Source organism: Anopheles merus, chromosome 2R (assembly GCF_017562075.2).
Source record: "Anopheles merus strain MAF chromosome 2R, AmerM5.1, whole genome shotgun sequence".
Taxonomy (NCBI): domain Eukaryota; kingdom Metazoa; phylum Arthropoda; class Insecta; order Diptera; family Culicidae; genus Anopheles; species Anopheles merus.
In genome coordinates this window covers 55,084,626-55,110,028 of record NC_054082.1, presented here as the reverse complement: position 1 = coordinate 55,110,028, position 25,403 = coordinate 55,084,626, and the positions used below count along the sequence as shown (strand labels likewise).

The window sequence follows — 25,403 nt, the reverse complement described above, 5'->3', positions numbered from 1 at the left end:
ACGGATTCCTTCCAGTATTAGAGACAGTACACTGCTTGAAAGAGTACAGAAACTCTTCGCTAGAGTAGCTATTCGGCGCATAAGGCCCTTTTCTCATCGACCCCCATATGCAGTTCGCTCTCAATTTTTGGGAATTGGCTCTTTAGAAAAAGACGGCATATCGCTCAGTCCTGCTTCACTGCTGGTTTGATCCTTAGCACTAATGTTGTTCCAGACCTCCTCTCCACCATTCATTTCTACGTTCCTTCTAGATCGCTCCGTCCTCGTCCTCTATTATCCATCCCCACTTTAATCACTTTAACAATTTCCTAAACAGCGCATTTTTGTTAGGAATTACTCTTCACTAATTAGGCAGTGTTAGTTTCTAAGCATTATCTTTAATATTTGTCAAACCTACAAGGCGTTCAAATTATTTGAAATAAATAAATAAATAAATAAATTAGGCTGGACATATTCTACAAACATTTAACTAAACGACGATAATTCATTTTTAGTATTTAAATAATTGAACACTGCACATTTCCTGGCCATTAACGTTTTTTTTTTTTTTTTCAAACGTTGCTCACGAACACAGCGGAATTGACATCAAGCGGCGTTGTCAAAATGACCGATGTCAACGTGGTTGTTCAAACCGCCACACGCAGCGCTGAAGTAAGCGTCTTTGGCACCCCGGTACACATTTCGCACAAAAAAAATCGGCCTCTCGCTTGCATCGAGGTGCATAAATCGGCATCTTCGAGTACATTCGTGAATTATTTCGCTAGAGTTTTTTCACTCAGCAAACTCTTGCAGCTCTTGCAGTTTATCCACAACTAAAACTCAGTGGTTTTGTGAATACATTATTATCACAACAAAACCGCACACCGCCATGTGAGTTATCGGTTTAGAAGCGTGTTTGGAGAGTGTTTATAATTAGGCTCATACTCATTACCTTAACTCATTTCAGAAAACGAGTGCTTAGTCTATTACTGTTGTAAAATGACTAAAAATCCGACGAAAGCTGAGCTTAACGCTGAAATTCAAAGTAAGTTCAAGTAATGGGCATCATTGGCAGGGTATGGCGTTTGTTTGCGACCTTGACCGTACCTAAACTGTGCCTCTCGTGCAGCCTCGTGCCTCGTATCAAATTATCCTTTATCGTCCAATGCTTTGTATGTATTGTTTTCCGCAGAAATTCTAAAGGATGCAAACCTGGAGGAAACAGCAGCCAAGAAGGTGCGTCTACAGCTGGAAAAGAATTTGAAGTGCGATCTTTCCAATCGTAAAAAGGAGGTGGATGAGCTCGTGATGGACTACGTAAATTCACAAGCTTCCTCCGAGGGAGAGGAAGATGACGATGAGGAGGACGATGATCACGCAGGTAACGGCAAGGGTAACAAAAAGGACAAAAAAGCCAAAGGTAACAGTGACTACGAAGATGACGAAGAGGATGAGGAGGAGGAAGATGACGACGATGATGAAGATTTCTCCGAGGAAGAGAAACCGAAGGGACGTAAGAGTGCCGGAAAGCGCGGCACACCGGCCAAACGAGGCCCGGCCAAGAAGAAGAAGAGACGCGCCTCCAACAGTGAGGACGATTCCGGCGATGATGATAAGGGTAGCGATGACGACTACAACCCAAAAGGCAGTGCGAAGGGCAAGGCGGCAAGTAAGAAAAAGAACAATTCCGACTCGGATTCTGACGGAGACTGGAAGCAATCCAAACCGGCAGCTAAGGCTAAGAAGGCAGCTGGTGGTGGTGGTGGTGGTGCCAAGAGATCAAATGGCTACACACGACCGTACACACTATCTCCTGAACTGGCGGAAGTGTGCGGTGCGGAGTCATTGCCACGACATGAGGTGGTGAAGAAAATGTGGGCCATCATTAAGGAACGTAATCTGTACGATCCGAAAAACAGACAGTTTGCCATCTGCGATGAACAACTGCGAAAAGTGATTGGTGTAAAACGATTCCGCACCTTTGGTATGCTTAAATATTTAAAGCCCCATTTTAAAGACTAAGACCATAACGGATAGCCTTCTGCCTCCCCGCTAGGGAACGCTAGTCGGGCATCGAACACTTTTTTAACTATTTTAACCAAGTACGAGTCATACTTAATTGCTCCTAAACTGCGACAACTCTGGGCTCAATGATCTACTGCAATAGTGCATTTGGGCAGTAAGGCTCGGGGTTACGAAGCTGTAGTGTTTTTTACACATTTCGTGTACACTACTAGCGGGTGCGTTCTCATCGTCACATACTGGCCGGCAGTCCAAAACCTACGACAGCGGATATACGGTTATATGATTTAAGCAAAACAACAACAAAAAAGTTCTCTATTTTACACTGTCTTCATACAAAATCAACTACTAATTAAGCCTATATTGCACAGATTTTTAAAATAGTATTACAGAACATTCTTTTCGTGTATAGTGAACTACACATCCAACTTCTGATATAGCAGTAGAACATGGAACAATTAACATTATATCGCGTGGCAATCCGAAGGAAATGTAGAAAATAATCAATTTTCAGAAAAAAAAGGATTCAATGCAAAGCGCATTGACAAAACCTGCTTTGCTTGCTTTTTTTATTTCAACCATCATTGCGAATTACCCTACAAAAGTGTAATACAAAATACACATGCAATAAAATAATTTTGTTTGCGTATTATCTCGAAGGAAAGTGCGCCAACCTGCAACTTACAACAAGTCAATCATTAGTTAGACCACGAAAGGATTTTCCATATGTAAAACCATTCAATTAAGCAAAAATGAACCGAATGTGACAAAGAAAAATTACGTGTAACAATATGCAGAATGAGGGGCCATGGTACAGTCGTCAACTCGCACATTCTAACAACATACCCGTTGTTTGCTCAAGTCTAGAATGGCCTGTTCCCCCGAAGAACTGCCTCTGACTATCCGAGCGCCGTGTGGTTCCGAATATGTAGAAGAAGGAAGAATTTGCAAAATGTATGAATCGCTAATATAATAATAGTCCAAGATCTATGCAAAACACGATATCATGACTCTTACTTTTAAATCTTTCACATAACTATAGTTTGCATTCGATTGCTCTTTCTAAGAATTGTACGTGTACGAAATGGAATTCGGTGTTGCGTAAATGTAAATGATACAAAACAGATTAAAAAAAGAGCTATAAACAGCAACTGATGCGTCAATGTAGTATCGAAACAAAAATAAATAAAAACGTTTGGTAAATTGTTTCAGCTTGAAACAAGAACAAATCTGTCGTTTATATTGCATTGAGACAACTTCAAAAAATAGTTCCAGAAATGGTTCCAGAAATAGACAATTCGACAATTCAATGAAATATAAACTAGTGACGTCATCAACGAATGATTATAAAGCGATTAAAATGAATTGATATTTATATTTTTCAACAAGTGGTAAATAATTCACTTACATAGTGTTTGTCCAGGAAAAAAACTATTGTTCTAGAAAATCTTTCATTCACAAGCTTCCTCCAAATGCTCACACCTCCAACATCACTTCATCTGCATCGAAGGCTGAAACGATGGTTAGTTGTAGAGAAAAAACATATTTTTCAATTCTATTCAAATCGTAAAAGTCAGCCAATTTTGACCGACGTCGGGAAACCTACCTTTTTCTGAAACCCAAACATAGACAATCGAGTTTGCGTTAAACCTAAATTAGTATTGTCCGTTTTGGGAACAGATTGCTTCCTACTTATCGACAGTCCTGGCCGTTTGCATGAAGAACGCGCCTTGGATTTGGTGGAAGCATCTACTTTCCCCGAAGACGATGATGGCACCTGGAACGGTTTCACTGTTTCAGTCTTGTGTGTTGCCTTTACAGGGCTGTGGACTTTTTCCGCCGATATCGCCTGTTGGGCATCAGTACGCTTTTTAGTGTCTTCGTCGCTACTATCGTCATCCAGCACGATGGCGAGCTCTTCAATGTTGTCTTTACTTTCCAGCGACTGGGTCAGCTGCTTCGCTGGCCGCCTCTCGAATAGCGCTAAACGGGCATTACGCGGCTTGAGGTCGGAACATTCCATTTCAACAGGATTCATTACGACGTCGTCATTTTCCTTCTGAGAAGAGCCTAATCCTGTAACGCTATCACACTCCAGCAAACCTTCGTCCACGTTAGAGTTATTTTCGCTCATTGCAATTCCACTGTCAAACCGACCGAGCACAGAATTACTCCTTTCCCCTGATTCGGAAGGTATTTGCACCCGTCGCTTTTCTGGCGTTCGATCACCTCGACTCTGCAGTCGCGCTTCCGGTGAGCTGAGGTAAATAGCAGTCGCTTTAAAGACATGCGAATCTCGCTTGCTCTTGATGTCCTTCACTATGGCAGTAGGAGAAACGAGCGAACAGACATCCTGCTTTGTGCAGTTCTTCTTGGGACTGTCGTCTTCGGAAGTTTTAGCCATACTATTGCTTCCTTTACTTGTATCAGTCGTACGGCTTTGTGATTTGTGTTGCTGTGTGCAGAAAAATCTACTGATCACTTTAGGTTCATCCTTAGAAATAGTTACACCCTTGCTATGGGCCGTTTTAAACCGACTCAATCGGCTGGAAGAAGCGCCACTGCCTACTATGGATGTCGTTACTAACTGGCTGCGTTGCTGAGAGTAGTCGATCCGCTTGACTGGGCTTACATTGTGTAGCAGGGAACGAGTTTCCGGTGTAATTTTGGTGGGCGAAAGTAATGTATCGCGGCTCAGCAACGATTTGTTGGGAGAGACTGCAAAAGGATTTCGGGTGCGTTTGGGCGTTTTTGGTTGCTCCAATTGTTCCAGCACGTCAAGCGCTTCCACATCTTGATAGTCAATCGCAACGTGAGATTCGGCGGAATGAAAAGACTTCTGCGCATGGCAGGATCGTTTCGTGGGTGGTTCGTCATGATTTTGAATGCCGTAAATTTGCAAGACATCAGTGATCGTTTCGTTAGTGTTTTGGTCAAAAGCGTGCTCCAGATGATGCACCGCACGCTTCACGAATGACGGCAATGTGGATGGTTTCTGCGTTTGTGTGCTGTTTTGTGCTTGCTTAGCGTCCTTTAGCAACATGTAATCCTTCCGCCAGATGCTAGGATGTTGATTCTTGTCTGCCGCCACATCTACATCCACTTCATCTGGATGCCAATCGTCCATTTTGCGCAGCGAAAAAGGATCCAAATTCCCAACCGCTAGCTGGAATGCTACTTTCTCGTCCAAAAACTTGCCGGCATTGCAACAGTATTGCTCTGGAGTACCCTCGTCGTCCGGGTCCACCAGTCTGGTCTGGCGGCGTTGCACAGGATCGTACACTACCATGTGCTTGAAGGTAGCATCCGCCTTTAGGAACTCGTCCTTATACTCCTCCGTCACGGACAACTGCCTCATGTTCAGGTATGCCGGAATCTTTGCCAACGCCCTGCGTATATCGGGATCTTCCGTTTTCAGCATGAACTTGCACGCCTTCCCCAGACCAATGCCGGGCAGTGAATCCAAATAATCGCAACCCGACAGGATGCACATGTACCGAAATTTAGCAAACTTGTAGCGATCCTCCCGACATCCCATCGCTAGATGCAGTTTGCTCGCCTCGACCAACCGTCCATGGCCCGTCAAGTCCAGCTTGAACAGTATACGATTGCATCCGAACAGCACCAGATCCGAATCTTCCGTGATGACATACTGGGCGATGTCGGTGCGATTGAGATACGCCAGCTGCGCGTCAGCTTCATACGGTGCTACGATACAATCGACACCGCGTTTGCGACATTCCTGAATCAGCTGAAGAGCCATTCCGTGGGTGATATCGACGCATCGTCTCAAGAAGCTGCGGGCTTCGTCGATGCGACCCAAGCGCAATAGTTCCGCTCCACGCTTGCGGGCAGTTTCTCTGATCTCGCGACGCTTCGCCTCGGTGGCAGCTTTCGCTGGCAGATGCTGTCCATCGAAAACGAGGATTGGTTTGATATTGTGCGAAAGCAACAGCTGCACGTACTTCAGGCAGTATTGAATGTGCATATCAGTCGAGTCGCCACGGGCCAACCGTTCTGCGCAACCAAACGCTCCGCGATGAAGCCAGCAGTAAGTGTCTATGGCTACACACTTGCCACGGAGTTCGCGCAAATGGCAAGCGCTGCTCGCCTTTTCCAGGAACGGCAGCAACCCGGTGATGCCCATTTCTTTACGTAGCGGTCTATGTCACTTTGATCTTAGGCACGCAGGCAAATTATTATACAAAGATCTGCAACTTGGTGAACATTACTAACTCAGTTAACCGCACACTTTTCCCATTGCTATCGTTTTGTTTACGTTCATGAGAAAATTGTTCCCGCCAATGAATGTTGTGGTTAACATCGGACATTTTGTTTGACAGCAGTAATAAAAATGTTAATAAACTTACGATAACCCACTGTGCAGTGTTTATAAACCGTTTGGCAACGTAATTCTTTGTTAATCTTACGATGCACTTTCTTTAATTGCAGTCAATTTGACCACTCATACATTTTTATACCATTCCAAAGAAAAAATCTTCGGAAGTAGGACAGTCGGATGCGTGCTGGATGGAGTGAAACAGATCTACGAAAAGCCGTAACATATCCATGTGACATGTGGCTAGCGTGAGCAGTTGGAGTAAATAATTTTAGCGTAATTAAAAAGACTTACTAGTTTCTCGTTTTTTCCCAGTTTCCTTTCACAATAAAACATGCAAAACCATTATAAAATATGATGATCATTGAATAATGATAACGTTTTATTGTACACGAACCCCGCAATGTACGGTTCACGTTGCTCAAGGATATCATCTACGAAGTGTGCCTGAATTCCCCTTCAACGCGGGGATTATCCTTGTTTTCTCCTCCCGCCAAAACAAGGCACTACCACGTCTTGGTGTTAGTAACATATTATTGCTTTCCGTTTACAACTTTTTAGACAGCGAATCCGCCAGCTTAGCCAACACGCGTTGATTTTTCTTCGTTTTCTTCCGTTTGCCGCCTGTGGTACGATTACCCACACGCTTCACATCGTTCTTGTGACGTTCTTTCAGACTCTGTCCCAGCACGAGACTGTCCTCCTCCGTGGGTTCGATAATGTTTATCTTTGGCACATTGGCTCTCATTTTCGACCTGTACCGGTTCTGTTCTTCGTTCACCCGCTGCACGACATCTTCTTCCTCTCCATCACTAGAATCTGACCCTAACAACGGTGCCGGCTTCTTGGCAACCGTTTCCACGCTAACTTCATGCGGCACGACAGACTTAAGCAAACGGTTGTTCTGCTTCAAGTCAGGGCGATAGTCCTTACGGTACTTAGCCGCAGGGTCGAGCATCGCTGTATCGTCGTCATCGGCAGCCAGTTTTAGTTTGCTTTTCTTTTTCTTATCTTTCTTCTTAATTGTTACCGAGCTGTGATCTAGTTTGCGAATTTTTTCACTTAGCAGATCTAACTCCTGCTCCAGAGAAGCGCCCTTGTTCGATGCCGATTTGGATTTATGCTTCGGCTTCTTTGATTTCGGCTTCGGCGCCGCTTCCGGTTCGTTTTCTTCCACTCCACCATCCTCTTCCGGCAGCTCGGCGAACATGCTTGACATTTCGTTTGCCAGCTCTTGGTCCGTTTTTTGATGGACCTTTTGTTTCTTTTTGTTCTTAGCTACCACGTAATCGGCATGATGGATCATATCTTTCACTTCATCCTCGGCGTCCGCTGAACCGTGTGCGATCCACCGCTGCTCGTTCCGCTTCTGTTTTTTCGATTTTCGACGCCCGTTTTTAGACGCCTGTACCTGCCAGTCACTAGACTTTATCACATCCTCGAAAGATCTGCTCTCCAGCTCCTGCAAGAGCTTATTGTTCTGTTCGTCTATCCGTGCCAACTTGCCGTTCAGTTTCAGTCCATGACGAGCACCTCTGGATAAAGAGAACAAGACCAAATTATTACAAATATCACGGAACCATGGCCATGCATTAGTAATGCTTACTTGTGGGCCGTTCGGCCACCACACGCCGCAAACAGCTCCTCATCCGTAAGAGTTTTAACGGGAGCAAACTCGATATCCTCCGTGCGAACATGATCCGGCATGTCTTCTTCACGCCCAATACCTCCCAACAGGGTGGAGGCTTTAAGAAACACGCTACCGTACATTGAACCTTTCGGTCCTTGTTGATCCATATCCTTCCGCTTCAGTTTGTTCACCGAGTAGCTCTTAGTGGTAATTTCAACCGCTTCTGCATCTACCTGCCGAAGTGAAACCGGCACTTCGGTTTCCTTGGTTCCGCCAGATTCAACCTCAATATTGCCGGCCGCCTCATTGTAAACACGCTCCCACCAATTGTTTTTAGCGTCACTGACCTTGTCGGCTCCAATTCCGCTAGTGCTAAACTTGAAACTGGCTTTGAGCGGCGCCGTAATGCCGTCCGAGTTTTTCCCGAGCCCTTCACCTGAAATGACACATCGGAGCAGATGAAAAATAGCAGACGGTGCGCTTAACTTTCCCTCGAAATCTTACCTTCTTTCCAGCCATATTTTAGGAGTATGTTTTTGGCAAAATCCATATTGCCACAAAGAAACACGTTGTTGCTTAATTGTTTACAAAAAAAATGTGTCAAGCTTTCTGACAGATAAACGACAGACTTTGCGAATCAACGACCAAAATTGTTGACATTTAATTAAACAAATTATCAGAAATATTGAAATATTCCATCAATAAAATTACGAATATTCGCATAAAATTAACAAAAAGTACTTTTAGAGCCTAAAAGTACGAAATAACTTTACACAGGGTGACAATTAATACGCGTAGCAAATGTTTAACTGGCTTTTTTGAACTGAGCGTTGGCGCTACGCAAGCCTACCACGCGAATCAAAAAGTGCAACTTTGCACAGATACAGAAAAAAACAGATTAACCACGTTGCAACCATTCGATATATGGTTCTACATACAAAGTTGCAACGATTGAACAACACATTTTGTTTGCATAGAGCATTCTTTATTTGTATCCGAACCATAAGAACATGTGTAGATGTGTTACAATTTCGCTATCAATACCCCTAATCATAGCAAAAGCCTGGCCATCGCTGCAAAAATTATCTACCGCTTGATATTTATGTGTTCTTTCTAATTTCGTCACTAAACTGCAAACTCACTCCCATTCAATTTATGTAATTTAATAACAAAATAATGTATTTCCCCTAGCCTTTCCATCTATTTGTATAAAAAATAGTGAAAGAAAAAAGTAAAAAACCAAATCTTAAATAACAAATAATATATCGGTGTATAAAATCGCAAAAAATAACATCCAAAAGGAAAAACTACAACGAAAATGGTTAATAACAAAAATATCCGCACCGTAAAACAATCATCATAATATTGATTTTCAAACAGTGTAATAGCATAACTAGCTGTTCTACAGTCCGCACAATTATAACAAGTTACATATAAACAAATTGCACTTTAACTTTAGCGATACCACAACTGTGATGAGACCCAACACATAAATTATCAGGCTGCATTGCAACACTCCTTTACCAATCGCAAGTAAAAAAGCAAACTTCTTTCGTTCACCCTATCAACGGAATGTTGTTTCATTTCTTTTCTTTTTCGTCCTCTACTTCACCATTACAAAATCTATTGCGCTAAAGCTGTCGAGGTGTAGTATCCTGTCTATTGGTTATTGGCTTGAGTTTGTTCACTCGTCAGCAGAAGCATGCGAGTGACGCTGAAAATCCTGGAATTGGAACTTGCAAACACGAACACACACACACACACACCTCGATCACGGCACCTGCACGTACTACTGCACTGATAGTACGGGCGTGCTGTTTGCACAGAGTAAAGAGTCGTCTACCTTCTAAGCGAATGAACTGCACCAAGGCGTGAGCTAAATATTATTACTATTCACAACTTGTAAAATTTGTTCTACCGTTCCAGCAATACGATTGGCGTCCGACAGTTACGATTGCAGAGCAGCACGTGTTTGCTCTTCAGGGTTGCTTCCTCTGCGTCCAGCTGCCAGTAACTCGGTTTATCACCAGCGGCCAAAGTATGACGAATGCTAACAGTCCCGGAGAAATCTCTGCAAAAGGCCACCAGTTAGGCCGTGAAGACCGAACAGAGGAAGCACGAATCTTTGTCATTTGCTGCTGCTGTTGCTCTCGCAATTCAGCCACCGATTGTTCAATCACACTGACGCGGCTCTGTATCTCCTGCACGCTGCTATTTAGTCGTTCGATTGTTCGCGTAATCTGAGCAGCCACGTCAGTTCGCGCGAATCCTGCCCCTTGTGAACCATGTAGGAACGTACCTCCACCTCCGTTAACCAGGGGCGCACCGACCGAGCCCGATAACCCATTTTGATAGTAGTGGGCGTGATTGACGGCCTCAATAGGACGGAACACAGTGGTCGTTTCGCTTTCGAAGTCATCATCGTACGTGTCGATGTACTCGTCGTCGCTTAGCTCAGACGGTCCCGAACTAGCGCCGTTACTTATCGTGGACGAAGCGAATCCATTCGTCTGATTATGCTGATTATGTGCAGCGTGATGACCGGCGTAACTACCATTCGCATATCCATTGATCGCCGTTGGCTTGTGCACATGACCATTGGCCATCGGTGCTACCGACGAGGACATCATTGGCGGAGGCGGCGGTGTGACTGGCGAAAGTCGATTTGGACTAGCTTCGCGCGAAGCAAGCGGTGAGTTTGGACGAGAACGAGCTTTTTTAATCGCTTCCGGTGCAACCATCTCCAAATCCTGGATACTGACGTTATCCAGTTCGCTCATGCTGTACTCCATAAAGTTGGCCACATTATCGGTGTAGGACATCGTTTCAACAATCTTTGGTGTAAAAAAATAGGAATCTCTTTCAATATTTGACCGATGTTTGCATTTTGAACATAATTACCTTTTTCAATTCATCGACGTATTTCTGCATAGCCTCTTCCTTGTCCATATCTCCTAACCGATTCCAAGCATCCCATTTTGCACTGTTTAATTGTATGCCAAAATAAAATGAAAAGTAAACAGAAGATAAAATCAAATGCTTCGTGATCGATCCTGTTCTACCCACCGATTAATAACATCCCAAAAGGCGGGTTTGCGTTCACAACATTTGCCTTTAGTAGCCTGTTTGTAGTATGAATAAAATCGTAGCAGCATATCATTGCTCGGTTGATACGGTCCTGTGAAGTAAAGAGTACAATGATACAAAGGCAATTTTTAAAAAATGTTGTTCCACTCAATCACGATTCCCAAGCTAGGTAGGTATGTCTCTGTAACTTTACTATGTATCACTATTAGTCTACACTACAATGAATTGTCTCCCTATGTCAAACCATTAACGTTGTCTGCAGTACAAGTACATTAAGCAATCTATAAAACTTCATAGATGACCATGGTAACCAAATCTCATTTGCAGCTCCGCATTTGTGATGCGCGGTGTTTCACCACCGTAAAAACCTCATTGACCTTGTTGCTTTGTGCGGCCACGTTTGGTGCAAGAAAGCTAAACCAGTCAGACGCGGCCGTCATTTGCGTTACTTCCCTCGGGTGTCAAAAACCTTCGTAAATCGCTGAGTCGTTGCCTGCAACCTGCAAGTCACTTGTTTTGTGCGACCGTATTCTCCACGAGCCATCCATGAAGGTTACTACACCCCTAGCAATGTGACGGTCTCCTTTCCATCATTCCATATAATTATTCTGCATCAGCCAAAAGAAGGCCACTGGACTGGCGCTTGGAAGAAAGTAAAGCGTTTATACATGCGTAACTACGCATTTAACTGGTAACCAGAACAATGACACTTAACAACAACAGCAGAATACAGAAGAAAAGTTGACATACATTTTGCATCCAGTAACCGATACCAGTATCAAACATTATTTAATTGTGTTAATTATTTTGGAAATGTTCTGATAATTGCAATGCTGCCTTTTTACTCCAAGATTTAAGGAATAATAAGTTTTTGTGTCGCATTGATTTAATATTATATTAATAGAAAAGGTAGATTTGCAAGTAATATCTTATCAGTTTCGGTTGGTACTTTAAAAACAAACCCCAACCATTCTACGATAAGATACCTCAACTTTGACCGAATCATCGTGTTTTGTTTGCTTCCCCAAATTCATCGATTATCGCTCACCTCGGATTACTAAACTTACCATTCTTTGGCAGGCCCCTGATTACGTTTACCGCCGCATTAAATCGTTCCTCGATCGACATCTTGATCGTCGTGAGGGCGTCTATTGCATTTGTGTATCCGCAACAGATACTCTCTTCCACTGCGCAATGATTGCACTGCGTTCGAAACTCGAACTCTAGCTAATCGCAGTTCGTAGGTCGTTGGTTCCTCGCAGGGCAACCTGGAGGTGTGTGGACAAGTCGTAGCGGGTCCGTAGGTCACTTATTATCGTTGCACGGTCCGATCCCACAGCGTTAAGTTACGCAATCCGCCACAAATTAATACATAGCTCCAACGCGTTCGTATTTACGTGATTCCGTGTGGATGTCCGATGCGATCGCTTTCCTTACGTTACGATGCCAGACTTTCAATCGTTTTCACTGGTCGCGCGTCGTAAGCATCGGATGTCTCTGTCACTGCGGGAGTACTTTACAACTGCTCCGTTGCTGAAGATATCCAGTCTTTTACCACCTTTCATAACATCATTCTTCCCACAACATCTTTTAAAGATTATTTTACCAAACTACACCCAAACATTCGATACAGTACAACCTTCCTATATGATCTGCTTACTTTGCCACACACAAAAACATAACATACGCAATCGAAGCCACGTTCGTACTACTAGCCCTATTCGAGTGAATCTACGCGCCTTGCCTCACCAACTCATCATCCCTTCCGCTGCCATAATCCACTTCGTCAATCCTAGACTGGATTGGCGTTTGATTTAGTTCCTGCAAGCATCCAGCTTCGCTCCCAACCCTCTCTGTGCCCTTCCCTCCCTATGTAGCGCAGTAAAAACAACCTTTGGTGGGGGTATATATGTGTGTGTGTGAGTGTGGTGATTGATTTTCCCCCTTCAAAAATGAAAATTGTTTTGTGTACGGTATCCGGTTATGGCTCGATTCTGCTATTCGTTTTTCTTCGATAGCTATTTCAGCCAGGCTGAAAATTTCACTTTGGCCCTCGTCGAATGTTCGATGACAATTTTCCCGAACTTTTCTCCCCCTTCTCTACCTTCAATACAGTCTACACAAACAGGAAAGATCACTATTCGCTCGGATCCAATTGGTTGGCTAGAGACGATGCCGATGCTTTGCAGGAACGGAAAAAACGATAAAATACACTAAATCACTAAATAATGTAACTATAGTTCACCGGCCACCCCCTATTGTACGACGATCACAACAGAAAAAGACACTTGTTTTGCTTCAGCTGGCCTTCTGTCTTCGTTGACGAAAACTTGTGAAGTTATTAGGCGGTGCTCTGTGGCAAATTCGTCGTTTGCACATCGTTTGGGTCGTTTGGGCGCTGACCAAATGTCAAAACTAAATGACCCAATAGAAATGTACCAAATTTGAAAATGTCCGTTTCCTTTCGTTAACAGCTGATTGTTTTCGCTTTTGGAAAATACGCATTTCGTTTCCATTTATATTTATGCAATAGAGTAAGTGAATTTATTGTAGTCCTGTATAATTTAAGTACATTATAATAGCCACAGATTTAGTCTGAGTACCATAGTCAATACAATACAATTTGCACAATAGATCGATCAGTAAAGAAATGAATATTTATTAGCTCTTGGGTTCCTCTCATCCCGTCAGCTGATCGCCACAATCTTTTGGCGTTGGGAAGTAAACGTTACCATGCACGTGTTCTTTTAGGTACTCTCCACCACATTCTTCGTACATTGGACGAGTTATCAGTGATTGGCGAAATGTTTCGGTTAAACAGAACTTGCTCGCTCCGTTCCAAGCGTCCAACACTGGCTCGCGAGCAACCTCGATTTCGAACCTGGACTCAAATGGAAGCATTTCCCTCATCTCTCGCGACAGTCGGTCTTTCAGGCCACGGATTTTGGCACACCCGCCAGTCAGAAAAATATTGTCTACCAAGCAACCTCTCTGCTCGGCGGGAAACAGCTTCAACACAAACTCAATCGTTTCGGCCAGTCCCGCTTCGTAGCTACAGATGATGCTTGGTTGGAACAGAATTTCAGGAGCGCGGATACGTTCCACGCCAACATGCAGTTGGTACAGCTCGGCGGAATTGCCGGACATCGTCAGCAGCGGATCTTCGTACGTTGAATCGTACTGCTTGAGAATAATGTCATACTCCACCAAACGTTCACTGTCGTTTTCATTGTCGCTATCCTCTTCGCGACTGATTTGCTTATACACATCCCAGTCCTCGTCACGCATTCCGAAATCATCGCTACCCTTCTCTTTTCGGGCGAGGTGGGAAATGATGCGCATTCGCTCCTGAGCGGCTGCCGTCCGCCGCTTGGCAAGGTCCTGCTTACGCTGCCTTCGCGCTTGTCGTTTCTCTATTATGGCGTCACGCTTGCGGCGTGTTTCCTCGACCCACTCGACCACAGACATGTTGGGCGGGGGTTGTAATAATTTGTCCGAATCAGATGGCAGCTGCGACTGGGAGCCGCCCGCGCATGGTGCGTTCATCTTTTGACGCGCTTTTTCGATTCGAGAATTTACGGTGGCAATCATTCGTTTCAGCTCGCCCACGTCTTTGATGCTGTGCTCGACCAAACCATCACGAATGTCCTCTCCATCTTCCGCGGACTCTTCTAGTTGCTGTAGCTGCATTAGCAATTCTTCATCCTGCGCCAGTCGTTCCTCACGCCGCCGTGCATTGATCTCTGCCAATCGTTTGGAAAGCTCTTTCTTCTTTTCAAACTTCTGCTCCATCGTTAGTGCCGGCGCTGCAGTGGTCTGATTGTAAGGCAGCTGTATTTTCTTCACGTTTTGCTCATAATATGTCAGGCATGCCCAGTTTTGGAGCGCCTCCATGTAGTCGTACGCAAACTCTCCATACTTGTGCAACAACACCTCCGAACGACTCAACGTGATCGCGTTAATGTGGAATGTATACTTCAGCTGCAAACATCGGTGCAGAAAGGCGATCATGTGCGATCCTCCAATGTTTATGCGCCGTATATTTTCCACCACCATGCGTCCGTTCAGCACTGGCACGACGTGCGTGGTATGATAACCGGTGGCGATGATCAGTCCGCTCTTCCCACGCTGATTCGAGTGAAAGCTCAGTAGGCTATCCACACCGTACGAAAGGCCCGGTATGTCGTAGCATTCGAAGAGCAGCTCCGACATCAAACTTCGGCAGTAGTTTGGATTGAACAAACACTCGGTAATCATGACCTTGTGTGGCACGCTGTTTTCCGAGTTAATTCCAAGCTTGGTGAAAATGTAGTCGAATATTTGCTCTTGTACATTGTAGTGTGTGACGACATTGCGATCAAACTGTGTGCGCAACTGAAGCCGCAATGCCTCGATGTTCACTATGTCGTTGCCAATCTGTGTCACAGGAACGGTGGCCACTTCGATGTCTTTTTTGTTGCGATCCTTCCGCGGTTTGGCCAGTATATTGCGAAACACCAATGCTGGCTTTTCCTTCAACATCCAGCCTGCACGGCAGTTGAACGAGCCATTGTCTATGACAATCACTCCCTCCCGACCGACGGATGGATCAGGGTACGGCTGTACAATGTCTGGGATGATTTTAAGATCCTCTATCGGTGAGATTTCCATACTTTATCGATTTAAAGCAATCTGTCCACAGCGCAGCAGAACGCCAGGGATTTACCTGCACGCAAATGAAAGCGTTGTTATTGTTTCTTTCCCCGGTTGACATTTCTTGAATGGACTGTCATGCGGCTCCAAGTGTCCCAAAACCATTCGAAAAAAGGGTTTGCATTTTTATCGGTTGGCATTGTTCAAATTATTGCAGAAAAAACTGTTGCAAAATTACGGGAAAACGCTTACAAAACACGTCAACTGATAATGTATCCGTCGTTTCAGCTAAGATTGTCGGCCGAAATTAAAACCCTTCAGCATAAACCAACGCACACAGTTTGACAGATACGCACCAACACATGCGCATTCAAATTGGCCCACAAACACCCATAAACACACCATTGCAATCATATCAATCTCATATCTGTCGAGTGTAGAAGTTTACAATATTGTGCTGACGAAGTAGTTTGCATGGGACATCAGTGGAGAAAATAATAGAGAAATTTACTCCCCACGAGCCGCATTCGCTAGTCACTGTTGCGTGATTTCCTTATGGCTTTTACAGCAGCGTGAAAACATATTAGTCCTTCCTTTCAGTTGTGTGGCTTTGTTGCGAGCAAACGAATAGCCCGGCCGTTCGTGTACTGATTCATCGAATTAGTTTCGTTAAAACATTTGACCCAAGTCGGTATTGGCCGTGGTTTGATCTTCCCAGCCAGATAGTTCGCATTCCTAACGCAGTAGGAAAGTAGATACGGGTCGTAGTGTTACCGGAAGTAGCGAATCATTCAAAATCAAGCCAAGATGATGGTAGGTGCAGACGATAATGAAAGTATGTGCCGTGCTGGCACCGCTCTCTGTAGAAATTACATTGTGCTTCATGTAGCACAGTGATAACGCAGACTGTGCGATATGTGGGCGGCTTTGTGACACTTGTGGTGTGATGATTTGTCTTTTTGCAGGATGGAATCGAAGAAAACGGATCACCGCAGCAAGCGACGAGTCCGAGTGTCACCGTCCCGGAGACGATAGGTTCGCGGCAGGGATCCGTTGAGGGCGGATCAACTACTGGAACCACCACAGCGCTGCCGGAAAATTCCCTACTGGTGAGTCATGTTGCGACTTTCTTTGTTCGCACACCGTAATCGCATTGCCGGCGATGCATTTTTATCTTAACTCATATCCATAACACACTCTCCCCGATAGGTCGACATTTCCGACGCATTGAGTGAGAAGGAGCGGGTGAAATTTACCGTCCACACGCGCACGAACTTACCCGGCTTTGACAAGCCCGACTTTCTGGTGGTCCGACAGCACGAGGAATTCGTCTGGCTACACGATCGCTTCGAAGAGAACGAAGAGTATGCCGGTTACATTATCCCACCGTGTCCGCCCCGGCCTGACTTCGATGCATCGCGCGAGAAGCTGCAACGGCTGGGCGAAGGCGAAGGCAATATGACCAAGGAGGAGTTTAAGAAGATGAAGCTGGAGCTGGAAGCCGAATATTTGGCCACCTTTAAAAAGACTGTCGCCATGCACGAAGTCTTCCTGACGCGTCTCGCCTCGCATCCCGTGTTCCGAGAGGATTCGCACCTGAAGGTGTTCCTCGTGTACGACCAGGATTTGTGTGCAAAAATGAAGAAAAAGATCGACATCTTTGGTGGACTGGTGAAAAGCATCGGCAAAACGACAGATGAAATCTACCTCGGTGCCACGGTGAAGGATGTAAACGATTTCTTCGAGCACGAGCTGCAGTTCTTGGGCGAGTACCATTCTCACTTGAAAGAGGCCGCGATACGAACGGAGAAAATGACCAACAAACACAAGGACGTGGCCGATTCGCATGTGCGCATTTCATCGCAACTGCTGGCGCTGTCCACCGCGGAACACGGCTCAATGGAGAAGTTTTTGGCAAAGACGTCCGATATTTTCGAAAAAATAAGGGTAAATATGGGTTGTTCCCTTTTTAAGGGACTATTGTAGGGAAACTGGAAACGTTTTCTGAAGCGCGTGTAATGTTTACTTTTACTTTCACTCCCCCAGAACATGGAAGGACGCGTGGCAAGCGATCAGGACCTGAAGCTGGGAGATACGCTGCGATACTATCAACGGGATAGTAATGCAGCCAAAGCGTTGTTAATTCGCCGTTTGCGCTGCTTGGCTGCGTACGAAGCCGCCAACCGCAACCTAGAAAAGGCACGGGCGAAAAATAAGGATGTTCACGCGGTAAGAAATTTTCGCTAAGCACCGTGAGTTACCACCACGAAGGAATGTAAATACAGCGATCAAATTAATAGAAACATTTTCCACCCATGCTGTCGCCCTTGTTCCTATCTTTGGTCCCCCGGTTGTGTATATGCTTTATCTGTCTGTCTTTCTTTCTCTTTTATGCTTTCTTCCACGATGGGCGTTTTAGCCGCTGGAAGTACAGGAGGTGGGAATGGTTTTGCTTTTAAAAATGCATGCCTAAACGAGAATGTAGTTAGCAGCCAGGTGGTAGAAAAATGGTTTTATTTCATCGTCGATTTTCTGATTTCAGGCGGAAAGTGCACAGACACAGGCATGCGAAAAGTTCGAATCGATGTCAGCACGCGGCAAAGAAGAATTGGTCAGCTTTAGATTGCGCCGTGTAGCTGCCTTCAAGAAAAGGTAATTTCGTTGATCGTTGCCCAATCTGAAACAATCTAATTGGGAACACCCTTTTGTGTGTGTGTTGTTTTTGTTTTGTGTGTTTATCCACAGCTTGACTGATCTGGCAGAGTTGGAAATAAAGCACGCTAAAGGACAGTACGAATTTCTACGCCAATCTTTACTCGCCTTACAAGAGCTGGTTTAGTAAACGAGCTGAAACAAAAAACAAACACTCACTTTCTTACATTTGCGGCAAAGAAATGCGATACAAAACCGTAACCGTCTAAGTGGAACAATATTTCTCCTATCTGTGAAGTATCAATGGACACATCCGTCGGCGATGTCGGAACGTGATTGCCAGTGAAACGCATTTGTAACCGACTGGAATCGGACGGGTGGGTTTAAATCACCAATTTGGAGAAAACAAAGATCCGTTCTGTTGATCTAGCATAGGATAGCAGAGAGCAAATGTGTCTTCATGATAATGCAAATAATACGAAAATTATTAGAAGAATGAACTCATCGAACCATGAAACAAAACACCGTTAGGGGGCTTTTTTTCTTTTCCTCATCTTTATGTAGTGTAATAATATATTACAGTAGGTGACCGCTAACTGGATGTGTTTTACTGGAGTTTTTTTAAACTAAAAGTTATCTAACTGGAGTGATTCTCAGTTGAACAACACATGAATGTCAAAACATGAAACATCCGGCATCTTACGAAGAGAAATTTATAGCAAATGTGAATTTTTCTCACAAATTGAACCTCTCAGTTAGCGGTTACCTACTGTATTCCCTTTATCACGCAAAACGTATCTAGGAAACAAGTACAAGAAACGCCGTTGAAATCATTATCATGATTCACATTAGTACATTCTATTGTTGGCTGTTTAGATAACGGATGCATACACCTGTTGAGATGTAGAAAGCGCTTCGTTAATTTGTTTGTTTTTTTTTCTTCGGTTCGTAATCCATAAAATATTAAATATTTGACCTTATGTATTAGAGTTTGTTACGAGTTGTCGAAAGATACTGCGCTCGAATTCAGTGAAATAATTGTGAATTATAATTGCACTTCATTTTTCTTCCATCGAATATGTAATTTCAAGGAATAATGTATTTTTAGCGAGAGATTTGAAGAAGAAGGTTTTATGCTTGTAAACGGAGGGGAAATGATAAGAAGAGTGCGTTCCAGGAAAACCAAATTAGCTGTTGCGTCTAGGACGGGTAGGGCAGTAGGATAATCTATTGGCATTTTATTTTTCTACTATACTCTTTATACACAAGCGATTGTTCTTTCTTTTCGTCTCGGTATAAACTGATGATGGATTCAAAACGGCATGGACTCGTACTGAAGCCTGCGCGACACACATATATATAGAAGCGTACATGTCGGTAAATAACAGTTTGTATGAAATATTGATGAAATAAATAAATCTACAACCAACTAATAGCACTGTGTTCATTGTTCAAGATTCTCGTATACGTGTAGAAGTGCTTTACGAGTTTTATTGTACCATTCACATTATACTAATTGGAAAACATTCCGGGGTGTCATCTAGTTGAGCAGAAACAATAGAAAAAGTCGTAAAACCATCGAGTTTCGGTACACACATGAATTGTATTTAACTTTCCCATAGCTAGTACAGTTTTTTGTGTTACCATTTAGTGGGTTTGTGTGTGTGCTTGTTTGTAATTGGTTTAGCCTTACTTATTGGTTAAACATTTATTTCCCCCCATCCCGTTCGTTATCCGCATATTCCCAAGATGTGTTCATATATATATGTATATATCGCTACCGTTTTTATTTTGTTTTTTGCTTCACCTTCCATTCCAACACAACAACACAACACATCGTAAAAGAGTGACATCCCACTGCCGAGCCGATGATGGAAGGACACACGTTCGCGTTGCAAAGAAGAATGAATGTTCGTTCCTGTCCACTCGTTACATTCCCTCCCACAGCTTTTCTGTTGTTGGACACTAGCCAGTGATTTTATCAGTGTTTGCCCAGTGAGTTATTATGTGTGGTACGATTTACTATTTTTGATAAATGTTTACCATTATCTACACTTGTTGACATAGTGTGTATGCTGCATGAAATGCTAAGAAAAGTAAGAGCCGGAATAATAAAGATTGATGATTAAGGGTGTTTTTTACGTGTGTATTACGTTGCTACCCAATATGCGCTACCCCTTAACATTAAATCTGAACTATCTCTGTATGCGTGTGCAACTTAATACTCATAATTTCGGAAACGATTAGCACATATTGCCTGTGGCTGCATTTATCACCATGCAGCCATTTCAACCGGTTCCATCCTCTCAGTGCAGTGTATGGACCATGCAAAGCTAATGGCGATGTGCTTTTTCAGGCTGTTTATGAAGTACTATGGGTTTGGATTCGTGGATACGTACGATTTTGTATGATCGCTCGAGCAGCAATGCCACACGCATCTGAATGAATAGTCTATAATTTGGTTTTGAACTACTCGCTAATGTTGCGCATCCATCAAGAACATCCAATCGTAAACTTATGTTACTGTCATTCGGGTTTCTTAATAATAGATTGATGGTTCAACATATATAATATGGATTAAAAACGCATATTCAAAAACAAGCATACCTGAAACATTGCGACTGTAACAAATATAGAAAACAAGAGTAATTGAAATAAGAAATCAAATATTGCAATTAAACATTATCCCCGATACAACACTATAATAAATTATCCAAGTCGCTGGCTATTGTGTATTGTTCTCTCACCAGCTAATAGTCCGACAAATCCGATTCCCCGCGCTGTGATTTGGGCTGCTTCTTCACTGAGATGTTACATACTGAGTGTATCTTTGCGGGTGTGTGTATGTGTGTGTGATGTACAAGCGCTTTCATCAACATTTGGGAATCAGCTCGTGGGCTCGTGTAGCAACGCATTCGTTCACCATCATTTCCCATTTAGAAGCTAATAGCAGGATGCTGATGAGGAATGTCGCACTCACCGACAGTTACTCGATACATTGCCATTTCGCTGATGCCATGATAGTGCACGAACGCGGCCACAAGTACAAGCACGTGGAAGATCTGATGCGATTGGAACTGCAAAACAAGCAGGTGATTGGGATAAGTATGGGATGTGCAATGATGATTTTTTTTTTTGTCGCTTCTCAATCGTATACTTACCCAAATGTCGCACTTGCCCGGGAACCACCGTTCTGGAACGCGCAAGGCATAGAAAAGAGCGCCGAGAATGTACAGTAAGCCCATCAGGATAAGCCAACCCAGACTTGCCTGGGAAATTTTGCTAAACCATCCTTCCATAAGCACGTAATGAATAGCTGGAATAATTCCGGACAACCCAAAACTCATAAAGACTCCTGGGAATGCAAACAAAAGTCAAGCGGTTAATGATGTACAGTGCAGGCTGCTCGATTACTAATTGTTGCGCCAATCATACTCACCTGCACGGAGCGGTCTCAGATTTGGCTGCGAAAACTTGTCCCACAGGGAGGTAATGATCGAAGTAATTCCAAGCACGATCACCACAGTCAGGTAAATCAGCTTATGCTTATAGTGACAGTAGAAACCATAGTAAAGCCAAGGAACGAACGAACCCATGATGAGCAAAGCGATGCCACAATAATCCAGCCTATTTAGCAAAACGGAAATCAATTAAACAATATTACAACTTCTCTTCAATCCACGCAGTCCCAACGGGTCAAAATGTGGTCTTACTTTGAGAAAAGCTTTCCCACCATTTCCGAGTGGCAGCACAGCGTGTGGAACGCAAACGAAAATCCTAGACAGATGATTGCGCCGATGAAGAATGTGAGGAAGATGAGCTTCTCCTGTAGCTGAATTTCGAACGAGGGGCGCGTAAGGAAGTAGGCCGCCACGCCGATGAACATGACGCAACCCAACAGATGAGTCCATATGTTGCCGGTTTCGGTGTGTATGCGAAAGATGGACTTGAAGCAAGCGCTGAACGAAGGCAACGGAGGCCGGTGGCCTTTATGGAGGAAATCGTTATCCTGCAGCCAGGCCGGCAGGTTCTTGAAGTGGCAAACCTTCCAGGAAGCTTCCCACACCTTGCGCACGAACTCTTCCGCCTGCTCGGCCGCATTGTGCGCCAATGCACCCAGATCGATCTCGTCGGAAAGCACGCCTGCCTTCAGCACCTCAGTCATTTCTGCCTCGAGCAGCTGGTTATCCTCCGGCGTTGAGGGCAGCGGACAACCGACCCCATCGTCTTCCTCCTCCTCCAGATCGTCGTCATCATCGAGCAGGTCGATGTCTTCGGAAGCGAGGGACACCTCCTCGGGGGCCCAAACACGCCGCTTTCTTATGCTGAAGTCAGCCTCCATCATGTTATTGAAAAGCTCGTCACCGGGCGCCGCGTTCAGGGCACTTTTGAGACCGCTGCCCGACGCTGGCTGCTGCTGGATGCCACCCTCAATGCCATCGTTAATTTCGTAGCGCAGTGAAGACATTGTGTTGATTCTGAAAATAAATTTTAAATGATTAAACTTTATTAAAGCAAATGGTTTAAATGGTATTTCTAAAAGTTTAAATTTTAATGATATTCAAGCACGGAAAACATAGTCCGGCCGGTGTGTAGAAGGGTGGTGAATGTAACGACTGATAATTATCGCTCAAACACGTGTAATAAAACAAACAACGCTACAATCTAGTGGGCAGGGACGTGCTGTTCAATGACGTTGCTACGAAGTGTTTTCGAAAGTAAAAGACACGGGAACTCCAAACACATCAACAACGACGTCCGTAAATTACGCAGTGTTCTCGACGTCAATTATTTGACTTTGTGAGATGCCACAGCAATCACAGGTTCAGGCACTACGCAAATTAGCAAAGAAATTAGCGTACACAACCCCGTGCTCGCTTAACTCTTGGATCGAATATAACGTCCTTATAAGAGCGTCTTACTGTTAGGCGATAAATCAAAAACAGATATATTTTTTCGTTAAAAAAAAAGCAGAACAACTTTATCGGTGCCAATGACACAAATGCTCCGGATGTGCGTTCGATTACTGCTGCTGGTTCACCTTGGACTTCACGCTGTCTCACACACACCGCAAACTGCGCTGACTTCCTTCCCTTATCAACTCTCTCAACAACCTGCACTTGTAACACAAATCGAACACATGTGCTGCTGTGACGATTTTGTTTTGCAATTCGAAACTCCAAATAGGCCGCTGCATTAGAAGAACCGATAGCTCGATAAATATAACCGTAGATCTTTGATATATCGCTAAACCCAAAGCCCCCTCCTTATAACTGAACACAAAAGTCGAACCACACACACACATACGCTCACGACCGCGAGTTAGTCAGGTAATGCGACGGCGAAGGAAAAATCAATAAACTGAACGCCTCACCTTTTTCCTGTTCGCCCTTTTCTTCACTGTCCTAGAATTACACACATAGAGCCGTGCAAATCCCTTAGAAATGTGTTCGGCAGATCTAACATTCGTTTGAACTTTCCATGACAAAGCGTTGCTTATCAGAGGGAAGGAATTGTTTTTCTAAGCTTTCCGATTCATCGGTGTATCATGTGATTGCACAACAACTTTTTTTTTCGTTGAATGAGGTGCCTACAGGATCAAGTATCGATGACTAGCGAGAACAGTTAGTTAAACCGATAAAAAATTGTTGGAAGGCACGTTTTGATAAGCTTTGCCTTTGATTAGCATTGTTTTTCTTCGCACGAACACGTCCGTAGCACATGCACCATTTTTCATACTGTTATTGGAACGACTAGCTTCAAGCGGAAACGAATGAAATTACATCGGACAAATAAGCTCTCTCTCTCTCTCTCTCTCTCTGTCTCTGTATAACGTTGAACTGCAAGAGAAAACTGCCACTTATGAATGCCCCCAAAACACATCCCCCACCAGTTAAAAGTGCATGTTGCTTAACGCAATGTTCAGGGTTTTTTGTGTCTTGCTACATAGTGTAAACTAATAAAAACACAACATATATTTATAAACTACCAAACTCCTACACAGTTAAGGTAAACTCCACAGTACAGCAGAAAGTAATCGTGAAACCATACGGCGAGGAAATTGGAAATTCCGTTTTCTACCTTTGCCAAACGTACCAGAAATTGTGGCTACAAAACAGCAAGTAGTCTCCAATGGCGATCCGATGCAGTAGCTACCACAAAGAGTGACCCTTTCTCCCTTCGACTCAGCTAAGCCCGCAGAAGGGGCAGAAGGGATTTGCTACGTTGACGGCAACTGCACCCCTATCTCGGTTGATACGCACGCAACGACAACGAAAAAATCATGAAATGCTCTAGCCAGTGTGGCCAGATTATTTTGGCAGTTTTCGGTAGGCGCATCAAAATTTTATCGGTAGTTTTCGGTAGGTTAAAACTCGAAACTTAACTGAGTTAAAAAAAGTAAAAGCGAAAGAAGTGTTAAGCGGGAGGGGGAGGGGGGGGGGGGTTGGGTACTAATGCGCAAAATCAAAGTTCCATCTCACGAGAATATGCATCCTTTATCTGGGATATGGATTAGATTTGGTTCAGCGGTTACACAAATGAAGGTCTTTCTGAAGTGTCGATGTGAACATTGTACTGGGAATTCTAAGCCAAAGAAGGACTAAGATGCACATTTTTTCTCAGTGGTGACAAGTTCTTTTTCTTGGGGCTCCACGTGACCGCTTAGGACCGCAGCAGTGCTCCATTCCCTACCAGCATTAAACGGCTTTGAAGGCATTCAGAAGGCATTTAAGGCCTTAGTCGCCTTAGAAGGCGAATAAAGATTTCAACCGAAACTTTCACGGCTGAAACGGGATCTCTTCGAAATCTTTCAATTTTTTGATTCAACGAGAACAGATAACTTGCCGCCATCTTAGCTTGTTTATATACTGGTTTTGCACCCTTACTAATGTTACTGCCAACTAGAGTAGTGACAACGCTTTTAGTTCCGAACCGAGAAAGCGTGTGTTCAAATCCTTATTTTTATTATCTTTTTTCTGTGTTTATTTCTTTTTAAATTAATATTTTCTTGCTATAATTAGAACAAACCAAATTTATGTGAAGCGAAATTTTAAAAAAAAT

General features: G+C 43.9%; 7 protein-coding genes across 14 annotated transcripts; 2 read left to right on the top strand and 5 right to left on the bottom strand.

Annotated features, from left to right (window-relative positions):
- The first annotated feature begins 636 nt into the window (after nucleotides 1-636).
- LOC121589054 (nucleolin) lies at nucleotides 637-3,113 on the top strand. The gene is made up of 3 exons (XM_041907623.1): nucleotides 637-870; nucleotides 947-1,024; nucleotides 1,172-3,113. Exons 2-3 carry the CDS (start codon nucleotides 979-981, stop codon nucleotides 1,999-2,001), a joined length of 876 nt encoding a protein of 291 aa, XP_041763557.1. The 5' UTR covers nucleotides 637-870; nucleotides 947-978; the 3' UTR covers nucleotides 2,002-3,113.
- A 249-nt stretch (nucleotides 3,114-3,362) lies between these two features.
- LOC121589053 (exonuclease 1) lies at nucleotides 3,363-6,315 on the bottom strand. Its single transcript, XM_041907622.1, has 2 exons — nucleotides 3,608-6,315; nucleotides 3,363-3,512 (listed from the first exon to the last, which is right to left on the bottom strand). The coding sequence occupies exons 1-2, from the start codon at nucleotides 6,146-6,148 to the stop codon at nucleotides 3,492-3,494; spliced, it is 2,562 nt and encodes an 853-aa protein (XP_041763556.1). The 5' UTR covers nucleotides 6,149-6,315; the 3' UTR covers nucleotides 3,363-3,491.
- Nucleotides 6,316-6,685: 370 nt separating this feature from the next.
- Nucleotides 6,686-8,554, bottom strand: LOC121590213 (G patch domain-containing protein 4). The gene is made up of 3 exons (XM_041909678.1): nucleotides 8,475-8,554; nucleotides 7,947-8,406; nucleotides 6,686-7,875 (listed from the first exon to the last, which is right to left on the bottom strand). Exons 1-3 carry the CDS (start codon nucleotides 8,518-8,520, stop codon nucleotides 6,888-6,890), a joined length of 1,494 nt encoding a protein of 497 aa, XP_041765612.1. The 5' UTR covers nucleotides 8,521-8,554; the 3' UTR covers nucleotides 6,686-6,887.
- Nucleotides 8,555-8,938: 384 nt separating this feature from the next.
- LOC121589111 (acyl-CoA-binding domain-containing protein 5) lies at nucleotides 8,939-13,402 on the bottom strand. Of its 2 annotated transcripts, none has more exons than XM_041907761.1 (4): nucleotides 12,125-13,402; nucleotides 11,037-11,148; nucleotides 10,872-10,953; nucleotides 8,939-10,804 (listed from the first exon to the last, which is right to left on the bottom strand). In XM_041907761.1, exons 1-4 carry the CDS (start codon nucleotides 12,183-12,185, stop codon nucleotides 9,950-9,952), a joined length of 1,110 nt encoding a protein of 369 aa, XP_041763695.1. In that variant the 5' UTR covers nucleotides 12,186-13,402; the 3' UTR covers nucleotides 8,939-9,949. The 2 variants fall into 2 exon arrangements, with proteins under 2 accessions (XP_041763695.1, XP_041763696.1); XM_041907762.1 differs by lacking the exon at nucleotides 12,125-13,402 and adding an exon at nucleotides 11,251-11,322.
- Nucleotides 13,403-13,692: 290 nt separating this feature from the next.
- On the bottom strand, nucleotides 13,693-15,818 carry LOC121603696 (actin-related protein 5). The gene has a single exon (XM_041932797.1). The coding sequence runs from the start codon at nucleotides 15,705-15,707 to the stop codon at nucleotides 13,737-13,739; it is 1,971 nt and encodes a 656-aa protein (XP_041788731.1). The 5' UTR covers nucleotides 15,708-15,818; the 3' UTR covers nucleotides 13,693-13,736.
- A 265-nt stretch (nucleotides 15,819-16,083) lies between these two features.
- Nucleotides 16,084-19,768, top strand: LOC121603697 (sorting nexin-6). 2 transcript variants are annotated; one of them, XM_041932798.1, is made up of 7 exons: nucleotides 16,084-16,502; nucleotides 16,655-16,798; nucleotides 16,899-17,636; nucleotides 17,736-17,918; nucleotides 18,109-18,126; nucleotides 18,232-18,341; nucleotides 18,435-19,768. In XM_041932798.1, the coding sequence occupies exons 1-7, from the start codon at nucleotides 16,497-16,499 to the stop codon at nucleotides 18,526-18,528; spliced, it is 1,293 nt and encodes a 430-aa protein (XP_041788732.1). In that variant the 5' UTR covers nucleotides 16,084-16,496; the 3' UTR covers nucleotides 18,529-19,768. The 2 variants fall into 2 exon arrangements, with proteins under 2 accessions (XP_041788732.1, XP_041788734.1); XM_041932800.1 differs by lacking the exon at nucleotides 18,109-18,126 and having other exon boundaries at nucleotides 16,086-16,502.
- Nucleotides 19,769-20,142: 374 nt separating this feature from the next.
- On the bottom strand, nucleotides 20,143-24,616 carry LOC121603698 (adiponectin receptor protein). 6 transcript variants are annotated; one of them, XR_006006697.1, is made up of 6 exons: nucleotides 24,438-24,616; nucleotides 22,055-22,819; nucleotides 21,781-21,968; nucleotides 21,503-21,696; nucleotides 21,089-21,418; nucleotides 20,143-20,962 (listed from the first exon to the last, which is right to left on the bottom strand). XR_006006697.1 is itself a non-coding variant. In XM_041932804.1 (5 exons), the coding sequence occupies exons 2-5, from the start codon at nucleotides 22,807-22,809 to the stop codon at nucleotides 21,278-21,280; spliced, it is 1,278 nt and encodes a 425-aa protein (XP_041788738.1). In that variant the 5' UTR covers nucleotides 22,810-22,819; nucleotides 24,423-24,616; the 3' UTR covers nucleotides 20,143-21,277. The 6 variants fall into 6 exon arrangements, 5 of the variants coding, with proteins under 5 accessions (XP_041788738.1, XP_041788735.1, XP_041788736.1 ...); XM_041932804.1 differs by having other exon boundaries at nucleotides 20,143-21,418; nucleotides 24,423-24,616; XM_041932801.1 differs by having other exon boundaries at nucleotides 20,143-21,418.
- Between the last annotated feature and the right edge of the window lie 787 nt (nucleotides 24,617-25,403).